The sequence below is a fragment of the Zea mays genome, chromosome 8 (genome assembly GCF_902167145.1).
Source record: "Zea mays cultivar B73 chromosome 8, Zm-B73-REFERENCE-NAM-5.0, whole genome shotgun sequence".
Taxonomy (NCBI): Eukaryota; Viridiplantae; Streptophyta; class Magnoliopsida; order Poales; family Poaceae; genus Zea; species Zea mays.
The window spans coordinates 169,118,484-169,137,107 of NC_050103.1; the positions used below are offsets into that span (position 1 = coordinate 169,118,484).

The 18,624-nt window shown below is 54.9% G+C and overlaps 1 protein-coding gene across 1 annotated transcript; it reads right to left on the reverse strand.

Moving 5' to 3' along the window:
• Nucleotides 1-13,800: 13,800 nt before the first annotated feature.
• Nucleotides 13,801-15,329, reverse strand: LOC103637497 (E3 ubiquitin-protein ligase CCNB1IP1 homolog). The gene is made up of 4 exons (XM_020543218.1): nt 14,937-15,329; nt 14,581-14,711; nt 14,322-14,485; nt 13,801-14,108 (listed from the first exon to the last, which is right to left on the reverse strand). The coding sequence occupies exons 1-4, from the start codon at nt 15,327-15,329 to the stop codon at nt 13,801-13,803; spliced, it is 996 nt and encodes a 331-aa protein (XP_020398807.1).
• Nucleotides 15,330-18,624: the final 3,295 nt, after the last annotated feature.

Consider the following 18,624-nt stretch of genomic DNA (forward strand, 5'->3'; position numbering starts at 1 on the left):
GTAACCGGCCGGGCCGCCTGCTCGGGCCGGATTCCTGGAGGGGTCCCTGGACCGCGCCGCCGTCCGAGGCTGGGTCGGACATAGCTGAAGACGTCGTCGATGCCGAGGGTGCTACGACTCCCTTCAGCGTGAAGACCCGAGCCTGCAGGATCAGATCGTCTTGTAGCGTGTGCCTTCTGCGGTCGCCGAGGCCAGAAAACACACCCTCGCCGTGCTTGCGAAGCTGCGTCTTTTTTCCTCTTGTTTCGAGCATCTGGACTCTGTCGGTAACAGGGATGTTTGTGTGAGCGAGAGTTACTTCTCGCGGAAGGGACGAGTGAGGTATCCGTATCCCAGAGGCGTGGGAATCCCTCGGCTCGGTCGGCCTTGCCGCTTACGCGTACTTTCACCCGTCCATGAGGCCCTGTCCCTGACTTAGTCGAGAAAGCTTGAAGGACTGCTTCGGCAGGAGAGCTTCCGAGCGTGAAGACTTGTTCGGTCCACGGAGTCGCTTTATCCGAGCGTGAGTTACTTATCGCAGAAGGTGATGAGTGAGGTATCCGTATCCCGGAGGCGTAGGAGTCCCTCGGCTCGGTCAGCCTTGGCTGCTTACGTGTACTCCGTCGTTTCTAGGATCCGCTTTCCGAAGTAGTCAAGAAGCACGAGAGTAATCCTGCTAAAAAGAGATCCTTTTTCGAGGAAAAAAATTCGACGCAGAGGGGGTCTCTCCCCTTTTAGCCCCCGAGGGAGGGTCGGGCTTTGCCGGGGCTAGGCCGACCCTTCCTTGACGACTAAACTTTGCGTAGGTGCGAGGTATATGAACAACTTGGAAACATCTTAAGGGTAGAAGCGACGTAGCTGTTTGATGTTCCAGGCGTTGCCGTAGATCTCGCCTTGATTGTTGGCCGGCTTGTATGTTCCGGGCTTCAGAACTTTGGCGATGACGAATGGCCCTTCCCAGGGGGGCGTGAGCTTGTGCCTCCCTCGGGCGTCTTGCCGCAGCCGAAGCACCAGATCGCCCACCTGGAGGTCTCGGGACCGGACCCCTCGGGCGTGGTAGCGTCGCAGGGACTGCTGGTACCGCGTCGAGTGTAGTAAGGCCCTGTCCCGAGCCTCCTCCAGCTGGTCCAGCGATTCTTCTCGGCTAGCTTGGTTGCTTTGATCGGTGTAGGCCCTCATCCTCGGGGAGCCGTATTCCAGGTCAGTGGGCAAGATAGCTTCAGCCCCGTAGACCAGGAAAAACGGCGTGAAACCCGTGGCGCGACTCGGCGTCGTCCTTAGGCTCCAGACCACCGAGGGGAGTTCCTTCATCCACCGCTTGCCGAACTTGTTGAGGTCGTTGTAGATCCGAGGCTTGAGCCCTTGTAGAATCATGCCGTTGGCACGCTCTACTTGCCCATTCGACATGGGATGAGCCACGGCGGCCCAGTCCACCCGGATATGGTGATCCTCGCAAAAATCCAAGAATTTTTTGCCTGTGAACTGGGTGCCGTTGTCGGTGATGATGGAGTTCGGGACCCCGAAGCGATGGATGATGTTGGTGAAGAACGCCACCGCCTGCTCGGACCTGATGCTGTTCAGAGGTCGGACCTCGATCCACTTGGAGAATTTGTCGATGGCGACCAGCAGGTGCGTGTAGCCCCGGGCGCCTTCTGCAAGGGACCGACGAGGTCCAGACCCCATACGGCGAAGGGCCAGGTGATGGGTATCGTCTGCAGAGCCTGAGCGGGCAGGTGGGTCTGCTTCGCATAGAATTGGCACCCTTCGCAGGTGCGGACGATTCTAGTGGCGTCAGCCACCGCCGTTGGCCAGTAGAAGCCTTGCCGGAAAGCATTCCCGACAAGGGCTCGGGGCGCCGCGTGGTGGCCACAAGCCCCCGAGTGTATTTCTTGCAGCAGTTCCCGACCTTCGGCGATGGAGATGCACCGCTGGAGGATGCCCGAGGGGCTGCGATGGTAGAGCTCCTCTTCATCGCCCAGCAAGACGAACGACTTGGCGCGTCGCGCTACCCGCCGAGCCTCGACTTGGTCGGGGGGTAGCTCTCCTCGACGGAGATATTGCAGGTACGGGGCCTGTCAATCTCGATCAAGCGTGGCCCCGCTCTGCTCTTCCTCGACGTCCAGTGCCTCGCCCTCGGGGGCCGAGGGTACCTCGGGCTGAGCCGAGGGTGCCTCGGGCCGAGCTGAGGGCGCCTCGGCTTGGGCCGAGGGTGCCTCGGGCTCGGGCACGTCGTCGATCTTGACAGAGGGTCGATGCAGATCCCGGGAGAAGACGTCCGGGGGGACCGTCGTTTGCCCCGAGGCTATTTTAGCCAGCTCGTCTGCGGTTTCGTTGTAGCGCCGAGCGATGTGGTTGAGCTCGAGCCCGAAGAACTTGTCTTCCAGGCGCCGAACCTCGTCGCAGTAGGCCTCCATCTTCGGGTCGCGGCAGTGGGAGTTCTTCATGACATGGTCGATGACGAGCTGCGAATCACCACGGGCGTCGAGGCGTCTGACCCCTAGCTCGATGGCGATCCGCAACCCGTTGACCAGAGCTTCGTACTCGGCCACATTGTTGGACGCCGGGAAATGGAGGCGCAGCACGTAGCGCAGGTGCTTTCCAAGGGGCGAAATGAAGAGCAGGCCCGCGCCGGCTCCTGTCTTCATCAGCGACCCGTCGAAAAACATGGTCCAGAGCTCCGGTTGGATCGGAGCCGTCGGCAACTGGGTGTCAACCCATTCGGCCACGAAGTCCGCCAACACCTGGGACTTGATGGCCTTCCGAGGGGCGAACGAGATCGTTTCACCCATGATTTCCACCACCCACTTTGCGATCCTGCCCGAGGCCTCTCGGCGCTGGATGATCTCCCCCAGGGGGAAGGATGACACCACAGTTACCGGATGAGACTCAAAGTAGTGTCGCAGCTTCCGCCTTGTCAGGATCACAGCATATAGCAGCTTTTGAACTTGTGGGTAGCGGATCTTGGTCTCGGACAGCACTTCGCTGACGAAGTAGACCGGCCTCTGAACGGGCAATGCATGCCCTTCCTCTTGCCTCTCGACCACAATCGCGGCGCTAACCACCTGTGTGGTCGCGGCGACGTAGACCAAGAGGGCTTCTCCATCCGCCGGGGGCACCAAGACAGGCGCCTTCGTAAGGAGCGCCTTCAGGTTGCCGAGGGCTTCCTCGGCCTCAGGGGTCCAAGCGAAACACTCGGCCTTCCTTAAGAGGCGGTATAGAGGCAGACCTCTTTCGCCGAGGCGTGAGATGAAGCGGCTCAGGGCCGCGAGGCATCCCATGACCCTCTGTACACCTTTTAAGTCCTTGATGGGCCCCATGCTGGTGATGGCCGCGATCTTCTCCGGGTTGGCTTCAATGCCTCGCTCGGAGACGATGAACCCTAGGAGCATGCCTCGGGGCACCCCGAAGACACACTTCTCAGGATTGAGCTTGACTCCTTTCGCCTTGAGACATCGGAATGTCACTTCAAGGTCGGAGAGGAGGTCGGAAGCCTTCCTTGTCTTGACTACGATGTCATCGACGTAGGCCTCGACTGTGCGACCGATGTGTTCGCCGAACACATGGTTCATGCACCGCTGGTACGTCGCGCCCGCATTCCTCAAACCGAACGGCATGGTGACATAGCAGTACATGCTGAACGGCGTGATGAAAGAAGTCGCGAGCTGGTCGGACTCTTTCATCCGGATCTGGTGATACCCTGAGTAGGCATCGAGGAAGGACAGGGTTTCGCACCCAGCGGTGGAATCCACGATTTGATCGATGCGGGGCAGAGGGTAGGGAACCTTCGGACATGCTTTGTTGAGACCAGTGCAGTCTACACACATCCGCCATTTCCCCCCTTTCTTCCTCACAAGCACAGGGTTGGCGAGCCATTCGGGATGGAATACCTCTTTGATGAACCCTGCTGCCATTAGCTTGTGGATCTCTTCGCCAATCACTCTGCGCTTCTCCTCGTCGAATCGGCGCAGAGACTGCCTGACGGGTCGGGCTCCGGCCCGAATATCTAGCGAGTGCTCGGCGACATCCCTCGGTATGCCGGGCATGTCCGAGGGACTCCACGCAAAGACGTCGGCGCTTGCGCGGAGAAAGTCGACGAGCACTGCTTCCTATTTGGGGTCGAGCCCGGAACCGATCCGGACCTGCTTGGTGGTGTCGCCACCGGGGTCAAGAGGGACAGCCTTAACCGTCTCTGCTGGCTCGAAGTTGCCGGCATGGCGCTTCACGTCTGGCACCTCCTTGGAGAGGTTCTCCAGGTCGGCGATGAGGGCCTCGGACTCGGCGAGGGCCTCGGCGTACTCCACGCACTCCACGTCGCATTCGAACGCGTGTTTGTACGTGGGGCCGACGGTGATGACCCCGTTGGGGCCCGGCATCTTGAGCTTCAGGTAGGTGTAGTTGGGGACGGCCATGAACTTCGCGTAACATGGCCTCCCTAGTATGGCGTGGTAGGTTCCTCGGAACCCGACCACCTCGAACGTCAGGGTCTCCCTTCGGAAGTTGGAGGGCGTCCCGAAGCAGACGGGGAGGTCGAGTCGCCCGAGGGGCTGGACGCGCTTCCCAGGGATGATCCCGTGGAAGGGCGCAGCGCCTGCTCGGACGGAGGACAGATCGATGCGCAGGAGCTTGAGGGTCTCGGCGTAGATGATGTTGAGGTAGCTGCCCCCATCCATCAGGACCTTGGTGAGCCTGACATTGCCGACAACGGGGTCGACGACGAGCGGGTATTTCCCCGGGCTCGGCACATGGTCGGGGTGGTCGGCCTGGTCGAAGGTGATGGGCTTGTCGGACCAGTCTAGGTAGACTGGCGCCGCCACCTTCACCGAGCAGACCTCCCGGCGCTCTTGCTTGCGATGCCGAGCCGAGGCATTCGCCGCATGCCCTCCATAGATCATGAAGCAGTCGCGGACCTCAGGGAACTCTCTTGCTTGGTGATCTTCGTTCTTGTCGTCGTCGCGGGCCCTGCCACCCTCGGCGGGTGGCCCGGCCCTGTGGAAGTGACGCCGAAGCATAATGCACTCCTCGAGGGTGTGCTCGACGGGCCCCTGATGGTAGGGGCACGGCTCCTTGAGCATCTTGTCGAAGAGGTTTGCACCTCCAGGGGGCTTCCGAGGGTTCTTGTACTCGGCGGCGGCGACAAGGTCCGCGTCAGCGGCGTCGCGTTTCGATTGCGACTTCTTCTTGCCTTTCTTCTTGGCGCCGCGCGGAGCAGACGCCTCGGGAGCCTCTTCCGATGGGCGGCCCTGGGGCTGCTTGTCCTTTCGGAAGATAGCCTCGACCGCCTCCTGGCCAGAGGCGAACTTGGTGGCGATGTCCATCAGCTCGCTCGCCCTGGTGGGGGTCTTGCGACCCAGCTTGCTCACCAGGTCGCGGCAAGTGGTGCCGGCGAGGAACGCGCCGATGACATCCGAGTCGGTGATGTTGGGCAGCTCGGTGCGCTGCTTCGAGAATCGCCGGATGTAGTCCCGGAGCGACTCCCCCGGCTGTTGCCGGCAGCTTCGTAGGTCCCAGGAATTCCCGGGGCGCACGTACGTGCCCTGGAAATTCCCAGCGAAGGCTTGGACCAAGTCGTCCCAGTTGGAGATCTGCCCCGGAGGCTGGTGCTCCAACCAGGCGCGAGCAGTGTCGGAGAGGAACAGGGGGAGGTTACGGATGATGAGGTTGTCGTCGTCCGTCCCACCCAGTTGGCAAGCAAGGCGGTAGTCCGCGAGCCACAGTTCCGGTCTCGTTTCCCCCGAGTACTTCGTGATAGTAGTCGGGGGTCGGAACCGGGTCGGGAATGGCGCCCGTCGGATGGCCCGACTGAAGGCCTGCGGACCGGGTGGTTCGGGCGAGGGACTCCGATCCTCCCCGCTGTCGTAGCGCCCCCCACACCTGGGGTGGTAGCCTCGGCGCACCCTTTCGTCGAGGTGGGCCCGACGGTCGCGTCGATGGTGCTCGTTGCCGAGGTGGCCCGGGGCCGCAGGCGCGGTGTTGCGCGTGCGCCCGGTGTAGACCGAGGCTTCCCGCATGAATCGGGAAGTCGCGGCATGAGGTTCCGAGGGATATCCTTGCCTTCGGGAGGCAGTGCTCTCGGCCCGTCGGGCCGCAGCGCCTTCCAGGAGATTCTTGAGCTCTCCCTGGATTCGCCGACCCTCGGCGGTTGATGGCTCCGGCATCGCGCGGAGGAGCATCGCTGCGGCTGCCAGGTTCTGACCAACCCCGCTGGATGCGGGCGGCGGCCTGACCCTGACATCGTTGGCGACGCGGTGCTGGAGACCTTGGGGCAGGTGACGTATTTCTCCGACCAGGGGTTGGCCCGCCCATACCTGCCCGACGTCCCGACGGATCGGCTCAAGCGCTCCTGTTCCCTCGTTGAGCCTGGCCTGCGCCTCGCGGACTTGCTCGAGTTGTGGGTCGTAACCCCCCGCCGGAGCGGGGACCACAGCTAGCTCCCGTGGGATGTCGGCGCGAGGCACCGGCCTAGGAAGATCACCGTCCTCCGGCATGCCGAGACGGTTGCCTTCGGAGGGATCCCCTAGCTCGATGTGGAAACATTCGCGGCTTGGGCCGCAGCTCTCGTCGCCAAGGCTGCGGCTTCCGTCGGAACCGTCGGATAGGCTGTAGTCACATGCGGTCATGAAGTACCGCATGGCACTGGGGTTGCCAAGTCCGGAGAAATCCCAACAGACGCTGGGGTCGTCATCTTCCTCGGACCCAGAGGGCCCGTAGGTCGAGACGTCCGTCAGCCGGTCCCAAGGCGACCGTATACGAAACCCCAGTGGGGTTGCACTCGCCTCAATGAGAGCGCCCGCCAAAGCGAGGTCGTTTGGCGGGTTGAGGCCGAGTCGAAATGACGTAAGATGGGAGTTAGTTGGTACCTTTTGGTCGACGAGGAGCGACGTAATCGCATCGGGGACTGGTTGCACCGTCATCTCAGGTACGAGGGCGACGTCCTGCAGGCTTTCCGCGAGCGCGCCGGCGTCGTCTTCTTGCTCGGGGTCAGCGTGTCGCGGGGGGACGGCGCTTGCCTTCGTCTTGAACGCGAGGTCGACGTCCAGCGTGCCTTCCGTCGGGGCGTCGGGGGCGTCGATTCGCTCGACGGCCAACGAAGCGCGGCCTCCCGCTTGGCCTTGATGGCCCCGCCTCCTCCTCCGTTGGCGGGGGAGAGAACGGAGCGAGCTCGAATGTTGTTCTTCCACCACGCGGGGAAGGTGTCGTCGATTCCGCCGCCGGCGAGCGGGTTGTCGGCCGCCATTGTCGTTGTCGCGCGGCGGTGGAAGAAGTATCATGTCGTAGCTGCCGTCGAAGGACATGAACTCAAGAGTCCCGAAACGAAGCACCGCCCCGGGCCGGAGAGGTTGCTGGAGATTGCCCATCTGGAGCTTGACAGGGAGCCGTTCGTCAGCACGCAGCAGGCCCCTACCTGGCGCGCCAACTGTCGGCGTTTCGAGACAGGGGGGTCCCAAAGCCGACGAGTGAGTGTTCTGCGTGCCCCAGCCCAGATGGGTCGAGCGCGTGGGCGAGCGCGAAGGGGGGAGAGGCGAGGTGGCCGGAGTCGAGCGTGAGAGAGGTGGAAGTCCCGCGGCCTTCGTGTTCGTCCCGCGCCCAGGTCGGGTGCGCTTGCAGTAGGGGGGTTACAAGCGTCCACGCGGGTGAGGTAAGCGAGCGGCCCCAAGAGAGCGCCTGTCCCGTCCTCGGTCCCGCGCGGCCAACCTCCTCTAAGAAGGCCCTGGTCCTCCCTTTTATAGTCGTAAGGAGAGGATCCAGGTGTACAATGGGGGGTGTAGCAGAGTGCTACGTGTCTAGCGGAGAGAAAGCTAGCGCCCTAGGTACATGCCAATGTGGCAGCCGGAGAGGTCTTGGCACCTTGCTGGCGTGATGTCGTGGCTGTCGGAGGTGCGACGGAGCCTGGCGGAGGGACAGCTGTTGGAGCGGTCGAGTCCTTGCTGACGTCGCCCTGCTTCCGTAAGAGAGCTGGGGGCCGCCGTCGTCACAGAGCTTGTGGAGCGCCATCATTGCCCATCCGGCGGAGCTGGTCGGATGGGACGCCGGTCTTGTTCTCCGTGACCCGAGTCGATTCGGGGTAGGACGATGATGACGCTTCCTGTTGACGTGGCGGGTCTGTGCCCTAGGCGGGGTGACGTGGGGGCTCCTCCGAAGCCGAGGTTGAGTCTGTCTTCTGTTGCCGAGGCCGAGTCCGAGCCATGGGGTCGGGCGAGGCGGAGGTCGTTTGGCCGAGGCCAGGGCGGAGTCCGAGCCCTGGGGTCGAGCGAGGCGGAGTTTCGTCGTCTTCCGGGTCTTAGCCCGAGTCCGAGCCCTGGGGTCGGGTGGAGCGGAGTTCGCCGTCTTCCGGGTCTTAGCCCGAGTCCGAGCCCTGGGGTCGGGCGGAGCGGAGTTCGCCGTCTTCCGGGTCTTAGCCCGAGTCCGAGCCCTGGGGTCGGGCGGAGCGGAGTTCGTCGTCTTCCGGGTCTTAGCCCGAGTCCGAGCCCTGGGGTCGGGCGGAGCGGAGTTCGCCGTCTTCCGGGTCTTAGCCCGAGTCCGAGCCCTGGGGTCGGGCGGAGCGGAGTTCGCCGTCTTCCGGGTCTTAGCCCGAGTCCGAGCCCTGGGGTCGGGCGGAGCGGAGTTCGCCGTGGCGCCTTTGGCAAGGCCTGACTGTCTGTCTGACTCACCCTTTGCGTTAAATGCTCCTGCAACTCGGTCAGTCGGTGTGGCGATTTAGTCAGGGTCGCTTCTGAGCGAAGCCAAGGCCTCGGGCGAGCCGGTGATGTGTCCGCCGTAAAAAGGGGGGCCTCGGGCGAGACGGAAGTCTCTCGAGGTCGGCTGCCCTTGGCCGAGGCTAGGCTCGGGTGAAGCGTGATCGAGTCACTCGTGTGGACTGATCCCTGACTTAATCGTACCCATCAGGCCTTTGCAGCTTTATGCTGATGGGGGTTACCAGCTGAGAATTAGGCGTCTTGAGGGTACCCCTAATTATGGTCCCCGACAAATAGCGACTTACGTGGCAGGTTGAGCTTCAGATGGATGATGAGCTGGACGGCGTGACAGCGCCGTCGTTGGATGTGGTGCCTAAAACAACCCGAGAGTCGCCAGCGTTGGGGACGACCATGAGGCCCCCCTGTTTGAAGATGGACAGCGCGGTGCAGCCGCTCTGGACCACGTCCAAGCGGCGGCTGCGCCGGAGCTTGCCGAACACAGCGGCGCATGCGGACACGTAGGACTGCTTCTAGAGGTCGAACTGGCAGTCACCAAGCTTCTTCTCGTCGTCGATGAGCAACGCCAACGCGAGCGCCTCCTGCCAGTGATGTGTGTTCAGGGTTTCCAAGTAAGAAACATGGATTCATTTTTGGCGTTGGTTTATGAAAACTAGAACATTGCGGCGCCCTTACGGGCGCCCTATTAAAACAACAACATTGTATTGTTCCTTACGGGCGCCCTATCGAGACACCAAGCTGCTCGAGGTTTGTATCCCACGAGTTAAGTGTGTCGTTGCAGTCTTGAACTACCCGGAAGCTCACAACTCCCATCGGCCTGTCGATCTTCACAGTCAGAGATTTTGAGTTCACCATGTCTGAAAGATGCTTCTCTGCCTTCTGAAAGAGTAATGTGCAGTGCTAGTTAGAGATCTCACGATTGTAGCTGCAGCTATAAAATGCTTCACAACTCGTGTATTGGGACATCTAACACAAGATGCTGCAGATGGCATAACAAAGAGAATACAATGTATGATACAAACCTACAAACTCAGACAGAGCAGATCATCAAGCCTCTTTATGATAACCCTCGAATAGTACTTAGACACGACCAAGATATTCTGAGCAGAGCAAAAAGTCAGATTTAGTGGACAAGCATAAAGCAAAATAACTACAACTATAGGCCATACACAAAGTAAGCAGTACATGTTCAATTATTCTCAGCTTCAAATCTTCTGCAACTTTGGCACCCAAAGCTCCTCCTAGCAGATTCTTCTCTTTTTCAAATTCGTGCTTAGAGAATTCCCACAATGCTGTCCACTGGATGACCTCCATAGTCCATGGTAACCAGCTGCTTCAGCAATAACCTTTTTCCCCCACATCACATCACAATAGGAAAAAAGTGATTATTGAGATAAGCCAGCCTGGAGTTATGAGATCCATTTTGCAAACATTCAAATGTACCTGAAATTTGGGATTTCTGAAAGGTTTTTATCCTCTAGTGTAGCATTGAGAAGGCTCGATTGCATAGGATCGTTCACTTCAGAGGCTTCAATCTTTTGGAACAACCAGATTCGAAGTAGTTCCCTGCATGCAAACCAGGGGAAATTTAGTACCATTAGCAATTTTATAGCTGGGAGAACAAGTCAGTAACTGGGATAGTTGTATCATCACAAATCTTCCAGATCTAGTCCCGAGAACAGGATTCGCTCCCAAACAGCATAGTTCTGCTGCTTTATTTATACCACTGCTAAAAAAATACCCCCCACCCACCAAAAAAGAAGGAACACTCATTCCTAGGCTCCTGCATCTACAAGGGTGTAGGTTTATGCGTTATAGGACGACAAATACAGCACAGTTGACAAAAGTCGTTTGATCTGGTTTTGTGTGATTTTCAAGCATAGTCCTACAGTCCTACATAATGATAAAGTACTTCCAGGCTCTTTCTTTACACCTATCAAGAGAAATATCTTGGTCAATAATTATGGCCACCGATTTTTCTCAACATATCTGATCACCTGGGCGGTGGTCCAAAGTAGTATTGCTTCTTTCATCTCATTTGTCTTCAGCTCATCTTGCCTGCCCACTTATGTACAAGCAGAACGAACTAATTTGCGTTTGTTATCTTACTAAAAAAGAGCTGTGCCTGGGAGCCCTGCACTGCAGCCCTCCTGGTTTCAAACCCCTTTCATAGAACCACGCTGCTGCTTGGACTGCAGTCGTAATCCCAATCCTAACGCATCTGAGTTTCTCCAGGTATGTCGATGACGGAAGGCCCTTTTGGCAATATATAGTGAGCTCATCAACCGGCTGCTCAGATCTACAGTACTTCGAGGAACTGTACCAGTACTACACAACTGAGAAGGTGAGATACAGTGTGCAATCGAACCGGGTTTTGGCCTTCTCCTTTTTGGTATATACTACTACTGTGTTTGCTAAGCTTAAGAGTTGGTACGTTTGATAGGTCTGGCGTCTCTGCGACCCAGACGCTGGACGTGTTTTCGAGGCGTTGAGGAGGGCTATGAAGGAATTAAGGTAGTCAGATAATTGAGGGGTTGGTGGATGGGTGTCAGAGGGAGTGTATACACATGTTGAGAGAGAGTACCGGTATCCACTTGGTTGGATCTTCCTTTATTGCTGGGATATCATAAATAGCCTTGTAACAACGATAGATTTCCAGGTAATCATTGTTGTGCAAGTAATATCTGTGATGAGATAACGAAGAATTATGATTGGCTTCAAATATAAAATGTCATTGTGAACCATAGTGTTCAATAAAACAAAGAAATTGGCAGTTCCAGAGGTAGTCAGGTAGACGAGCGAATAATGACAATTGACAATGAAAATAGCAGACCAGTAGTACATTAATCTAATTGAGATTGAGAAGCATGACATACCGAATCATCAGTTCATAGTAGATACGCTTCAATTCTAGGAGGGAAGGAATATCTGCAGGAGCATCCTGAACAATGTTGTCACCCTCCTTTGGGTTCTTTTTTTCCTTTGATGGATCTGCGTCAAATACTCTAGTACTGATTTTCCTTGATAAAATTTGTGCTCGAACATAATCTTGACGATCTAGGAATAGTCGGACCTGTGACAACAATAATAGTAAGTTTTGCATGAATAAGCCTTTTCGTAAAAATACAAAGTATTAACATAATAGGTTGGCACGATACCTGCTCAAGAATGAAAGCATTGTGGCTCTGGTAGCATAATAGTTTATTAGAAGCATTACCTTTTTTCCACTGGGGTAATGTTCTTGTAGACTCCATAGGCTCTGCAACATTCAGATCCTGAATTTCACCTGACACAAAAGTTCTAAGTGAAATATGTAAGCCACCACCACGCAGTTACACAAATGCAAAAATTTTCCACTGGGGTAATGTTCACATGTCCCGAGCCAGTAAATAACTAAATATGATTATTGCTTGACATTTTATGATTTAGAAAAGCTTTCCCGAGACTCACCACAGCTGGCCAACTTATAACATTCTCTCCGCCGATTGTTTCAATGGAAGGTTCCTCAGATGTAAACTTTTTGGCAAGTGGCACAAGAGCAGACACTGCAGCAGAAGAGGTTTATGATCAAAGTATAGCATCAGAAGCCATCATACAAGATCTGAGTATCTGACAACACCCACAATGCATACTCAACTCTATAAAAGATAGGGCAGTAGCTTACTTTTTATGCCGTAGACATCATGCCAGAAATCAACACTGCCTTCATATCTCTCGGAATTTGTTATGGGAGCAATGAAGAGCTATGGGAAAGGATCATGGACAAGTATTCAGCTTTGGAGAATGATTTATCATAAACCATTGGTGTCTCATTCCATAAAATGATAAATCAAGATTTTGAGCCAAAAAACCATTTATGGCTCACACCACATGATAGGGCCCTAATATTTAAAACATTTAGTTAAAGTTGTCGGAGATATTATTTCTGCCTATGTAAACTAAAATTAGTAAATGACTTGTACAAGCAAATACATGAGGTACATCCTGTAAAAGCAGTATAACATTTTTGTGTGCTAATTATACCATAGCATGAGAAGGAAGAATAAGACCCTAGGCTTAAGCCATTTATCTCTTGCAAATAGGACGCTTGGCAGCATACTCTACAGGAAAAAAACACAAGAATTTAGAACTGAAAAAAGAGAACATTGAAATGCAATGAAAAGAAACAGCATTGAGATATAAACCTCATAGAGAAGCATATAGCCCATCCATTCTGATATTATCACATCAACCTTCTCCTCAAGGTCGACATCCTACACTGCCAGTTCAACAGCAATGGAAATATAATGCAGATCAAAAGCAAAAAATGTATGGAATAAAAAACTTGGGCAATAGTGGTATTCATGAATAGCAAAAGTGCATGGAATTTAAACTAAATGCATTTATACAATAATGGTATTGATGAAGAAGAAATTATGACATACCAATATACATAATAGAAAAGCTTGTCCATTTGCATAAGCAGAGCCATCATACCATGCAAAAGGATTTTTCACATCTCTCAAAATCTAGACCATTTAGCAAAAGGATCTTCTATACACCATTGATATTTGCATGGACACGACTTTTAGTTTGTATTAAGGACTGCATTAGCAGATCTCCTCAAAAACAAAAATGTGCTTTTCTGAGCATTTTTAGCTAGCATTTTGCCAGGCTATGCATTTCAAATCAACAAAAAAAATTAACATCCAGGCAAATGTAAGAAGTAACAAGTTGGGATGAAGACTTGTTCAGGTTCTTGGTCTATTCATACTATATAAAGGGTAGAAAAATTAAAGTATTTTATAATCCAGTTTGGTTTTGTCATAAATGCTGGGTTTTTTTGCCAAAATAAATGAGGTATGATGATAAATTAGTTGAAGACATGTTAATATTTGAGAATTAACAATATAGGTAACACATGAATAACAACAACAGCACACATCCTAAACATTATCATTTCCAACCCATGAAAACGACCTGAGTATATGTGGCTCGCCTTGACGGCTCCACCTGGCGGTGTTTTTCAAATCTATGTTGGACCAGCTGTTAGTGAAAGTGGGATTTATCTCCCCCACCAAAGAGGTGACCATCATTTATCATGAACGTGCCTAAATGGCAAACAAGTTCAAACAACCTCTAAAGTCCATCGTCAATAGTTGCTGTATGCATGAGTAAAAGGGAGATCATTACGTGAATATGTGTTGGCAATTACGGGACGTCTGGGACACTTGACAGGTGAGATTATGAGGTTTCGCAGGGTGCTTGATGGATTGTTCAGTGTAGCTCTGAAGACTGACCGTGTCTGCTGTCTGGGCCTGATATCAACCGGAGGAGCCACGGCATGGGCAAGAGACCCGGTGGACAGATCAAAGGGACCAGAGGTGCAGTGACGTTGCCTTGGCGGTGGACCCCAGCCCTCATCTCTCTGCCCTGGAGTTTTAGGAAGATCAACCGATCCTGCAACCAGTGAATGAGCTGTTTTTGTGGAGACCTAACATAGTTACTAAGTACTGTATAAAGAATAAAAACGTTGCACCTAACATAATTGAGGCTTTGATGAATAACAAAAGTAGTTTGTGCGAACAGAGCAAAAAATATAATGATATATAACCAGTATGAGGGACATAATGAAGAAGAGATCAAATTGTGTGCATAGAAGTTTTAAGTTACCTTGTCTCAGATGGTCGCCACCATCCATCACGTTGGGCATGCCTGCAAACAAGTCTGGCTGAGGTCTTGCTAAGTAGTTATTTGCAGGTTGAAGGGCAGAACACTTCACCGACTCATATTCATTCCTCAGTTGGTCATACATCTCATCAAGCTTCCTCTTCTGCCTAGAAAGGGGAAGGAATCCCTGAATCCTCGTATATATAGGATGGAACAGAATGTGTTCCTCTGAAGAATCAAGAGATACTGGCACATCGCTAACCTGGATTTCTCAGCAAATTTTTCTTGCAGCTCGTGCTTATCTCTGTTCAAGTTTTCATTCTCTTGCTCCAACAACTGACATCTTTTCGCCATCTTCTCAGCAAATCTTGTATGGATCAGCACCAATGAACCCCGTGGGCATTGGGATAGACATCAGCACCTGCACAAAAACCTGAATCAAATAAAAAACATCCCCACAAGAAGAAAGCCTAGAGATGGAGCCTTCGATCTGTTCCAAGAAAGCACCACCACCTCTGGGCTTCGACATCGTGCTATTTAGCGCCGGTGGGAGCGCCAGCTCCGGATTGGATCGAGAGGGAGAGTGCCGAGGCGAGGCGGAGTTGGGCGAGCATGTGCCTCGATAACGCGGGCACGGGGGGAGGCGTGGAGTGGGGTGGGGCCGGAGCCGGAGCCGGAGCCAGAGAAGAAGGCCAGCTCGTGCTGGCCAGCGAGATTCCCTCCCGGAGAGAGTGAGATGGGACGGGCGACGGTGGCGTCCGGGTCGGAGAAGGAGAGTGCTAAGGCAAGGTGGAGTTGGGCGGGCATGTGCCTCGACGACGTGGGCACAGGGGGAGGCGCAGAGTGGGGTGAGGTGGGGGCGAGGGCCAGAACCAGAGAAGAAGGCCAGCTCGTGCCGACCAGCGAGATGTCCTCCCGGAGAAAGGGAGATGAGACGGACGACGGTGGCGTCCGAGTCGGCTCTGGAGAGGATGCAGGAGCAGCACAGCGTTCCCCTTCGAGGACCTCCATCGCGCAGCGGCGCGTCAAGGGCCGAGTAGAGGGGCTCGCGACTCTGCGAGGCAGGCGGAGACCTGCGCGACGACGACGTCTGGATAGACGGGGTACGCAGGCGGAAACGCGATGGTGGGAGGGGGCGAGCGACGGGATGGGCGACCATCGCGTGGAGAGCGGGCGAAGTTTGGGGGCTTGGGCGCGCTGGTGATGGCTGCGGGATGCAGGGATGGGGCGGGCGCGGCGCGGCCGCGAGATTGGCGGGGGGAGGGTGAGGGCGGCGCCATGGATCCAGGCTTGGACTGCGCTGGTGACGGCTGCGAGGGTGGGGCTGGCGCGGCTCGGCCGCGAGATTAGCGAGGGAGAGGGGACGACGAGGGCGGAGGCGGTCCGCTCGTGGGGACGCGTCCTCCACGCGTCACCACACGAGCCGGCTGAAGGGCGTGAAACGCGGAGAGCGTCCGAAACCCGAGCGCCTTTTAACAAGAAGTAATGACTTATAAGTCAGATCCATAGAAAAAATATTACGGAGAATAAATGTCACACATATAAAAAGGAATTTAAGTTGAAAATATTATAAAAACAAAAGAAATTGCATGCAAGGCTCTTCTTTAAATACTACTGCCTCCGTCCAAAAATATAATTTCAGTAATCTCGTTGATAATTATCTACTACTACACATTGTGCAAGGGTAGCAGGTGGGATTTGGGAGAGATGTAGTAGATATTTTTACTGTAACAAATATTAACATAAACACACATGTGGTGTAGTGGTAGCTACGAGCACATTTGCTTGAGGGGTCGCGGGTTTGAATCCCATTGAGGTCACATTTATGTTTTTTAATTTAATTTTAGCTAGGCGTGGGATGCACGTGGGAATGAGAATGAGTTTTGTGGGAATGAGAATGGGCTTTGTGGGGAGGAGAAATGTGAACGGAATGGCAGCCGGGAGTGGGAATGTGAATGGAATGGCAGCCGGGAATGGGAATGGCTTTGCAGGGAGGGCGGAATGGGAATGGCAAAACACGAAATGACAACCTACCCCTTACTGCCTTAATAAGTAGTAGATATTGTATCATGTAATCTCTTTAATCTCTTAATGGTCTAGAGAGGTAAAGGATGGTTCTTGTACATGTCAAGGATTCCGTCTCCTGGAGAGCTGTGTCTTCCCCCCACTGTCCAAATGCCAATCAGAGCACACCTCACTCCATGGTGGCATGTCCAGGCCACTGGCCGAAGAGTGTCAAGGGCATCGGGACCGAGGGTAGGAGGACCACGGCTCTGAAGATCGTAGCCGTCGTCCGTGTTGCCGACCGGGTTATGCCCCCAGGAACGGCGTTCTTCGTCAACGGGTTATGTCCCCTGTTGCCGGCTTGAGAGAGAGAGAGATGGAAAATGGGATAAATCTTTCTTTTTTTTGGAAAGCCCCTAATCACTTTCATTCCTTCTAAATCTAGCCAGAACTAATAAAGGAAATCCACCAATCACTTTTATTCCTTCTAAATCAAGCCAGGACTAATAAAGGGAAGCCATCAATCACTTTTATTCCTTCCAAATCAAGCCACTAGGCCTGGCTGCCTGCTGGATTGGGCGCTGCCTGCTGGATCAGGCGTTCTGCGTGCTCAGCCACGCGTCGTACATCGCGTGCCCTGTGACGTCGTGTGTACGTATTTCCGTACATCACATCTCTCCCCTCCTCGAGAGGCAGCTCGTCCTCGAGCTGAAAGAGTGGGTAGGAAGCGCGGAACGTGTCCAAATCCTCCCAGGTGGCCGATGCCGGAGAGGCTCCCTGCCAGTGAATGAGAACCTGCCGGACTCCTCGGAGCAGCCGCATCTTGACTGCTTGCTCTGGCTCTGGAATAATGGCGTCGTGGCAAACCGGAGGTAGAGCTGGAGGCTCTTGCGGGGGCGCGCCATGGAACTACTTGAGAAGCCCCACGTGGAAGACGTCGTGGAGGCGAGCTTGAGGAGGCAGGGCCAGACGGACAGCCACGGCGTTGATGCGCTCAACGACGCGGTAAGGGCCGTAGAACCGCGGCTTCAGCTTGCCAGCCGACGAGTCGGGCATGGATGCAGTTGGGCGCTGGTGTAGACGCAGCAGCACCCACTCGCCCACCTGTACGTCGAGGTCACGGTGTAGACGATCATAGTGACGCTTCTGGATAGCCTGGGCCTGGTCCAGCCGGTGGTGGATATCTGCCAGGAACTCCGCGCGCTCCTCCAAAGTCCTGGCCACCGCAGGCACCCGTGTTGCCCCCTGCTCGTAGGAGCGCAGTGAGGGAGGGTCGCGGCCATAGACGACGCAGAACGGCGTGTCGCGCAGGGACGACTGAAAAGTGGTGTTGAAGATATATTCCGCCCATGGGAGCCAGCGCAGCCAGTCGCGGGGTCGGTCTCCCATCAAGCACCGGAGATACATGATGATGACCTTGTTCGTCGACTCGGACTGGCCATCTGATTGGGGATGAAATGTCGTGGTCATTTGTAGCTTGGTGCCTCTCAAGCGCATCAGCTCGCTCCAGAAGTTGGAGGTGAACACCGAGTCCCTGTCAGAGACGATCGACTGGGGAATGCCGTGGAGACGGACGATGTCGGTGAAGAATGCCTGCGCCACAGACTCGGCCATGTACGGGTGCGACAGGGGAATGCAATGTGCATATTTGCTAAAGCGGTCTACCACCGTGAGGATGACGGTCTTGACGCGGACGCGAGGCAGCGCTTCGACGAAATCCATGGCGATGTCCATCCATACCCCTTGCGGCACCGGCAGGGGCAACAGCAAGCCGGCCGGGTGCTGATGGCCGGGCTTGTTGCGTTGGCAGACGACACAGCCACGAATCAGATCCTGCACCACACGTTTCATGTGAGAAAAATGGAAGTCGCGCTGGAGTCGGTGCAGGTGCGCTGCACGCCCTCATGGCCTTCCTCGTGGACAGCCACCAAGACCTCGGAGGACCACGGCTCCGAAGATCGTAGCCGCCGTCCGTGTTGCCGACCGGGTTATTTTCCTAGGAACGGTGTTCTTCGTCAACGGGTTATGCCCCCCGTTGCCGGCTTGAGAGAGAGAGAGATAGGAAATGGGATAAATCTTTCTTTTTTTTTGAAAGCCCCTAATCACTTTCATTCATTCTAAATCTAGCCAGGACTAATAAATGAAAGTCACCAATCACTTTTATTCCTTCTAAATCAAGCCAGGACTAATAAAGGGAACCCATCAATCACTTCTATTCCTTCCAAATCAAGCCACTAGGCCTGGCTGCCTGCTGGATTGGGCGCTGCCTGCTGGATCAGGCGTTCTGCGCGCTCAGCCGCGC

Coding starts and splice junctions, on each gene's coding strand:
- LOC103637497 (XM_020543218.1), bottom strand. CDS start 15,329: ATGGAGGTCCTCGAAGGGGAACGCTGTGCTGCTCCTGCATCCTCTCCA. Junction 14,486..14,580: donor AAATTTGCTGAGAAATCCAG/GTTAGCGATGTG, acceptor TCCCCTTTCTAG/GCAGAAGAGGAAGCTTGATG. Junction 14,109..14,321: donor TGGCGACCATCTGAGACAAG/GTAACTTAAAAC, acceptor CACTGGTTGCAG/GATCGGTTGATCTTCCTAAA.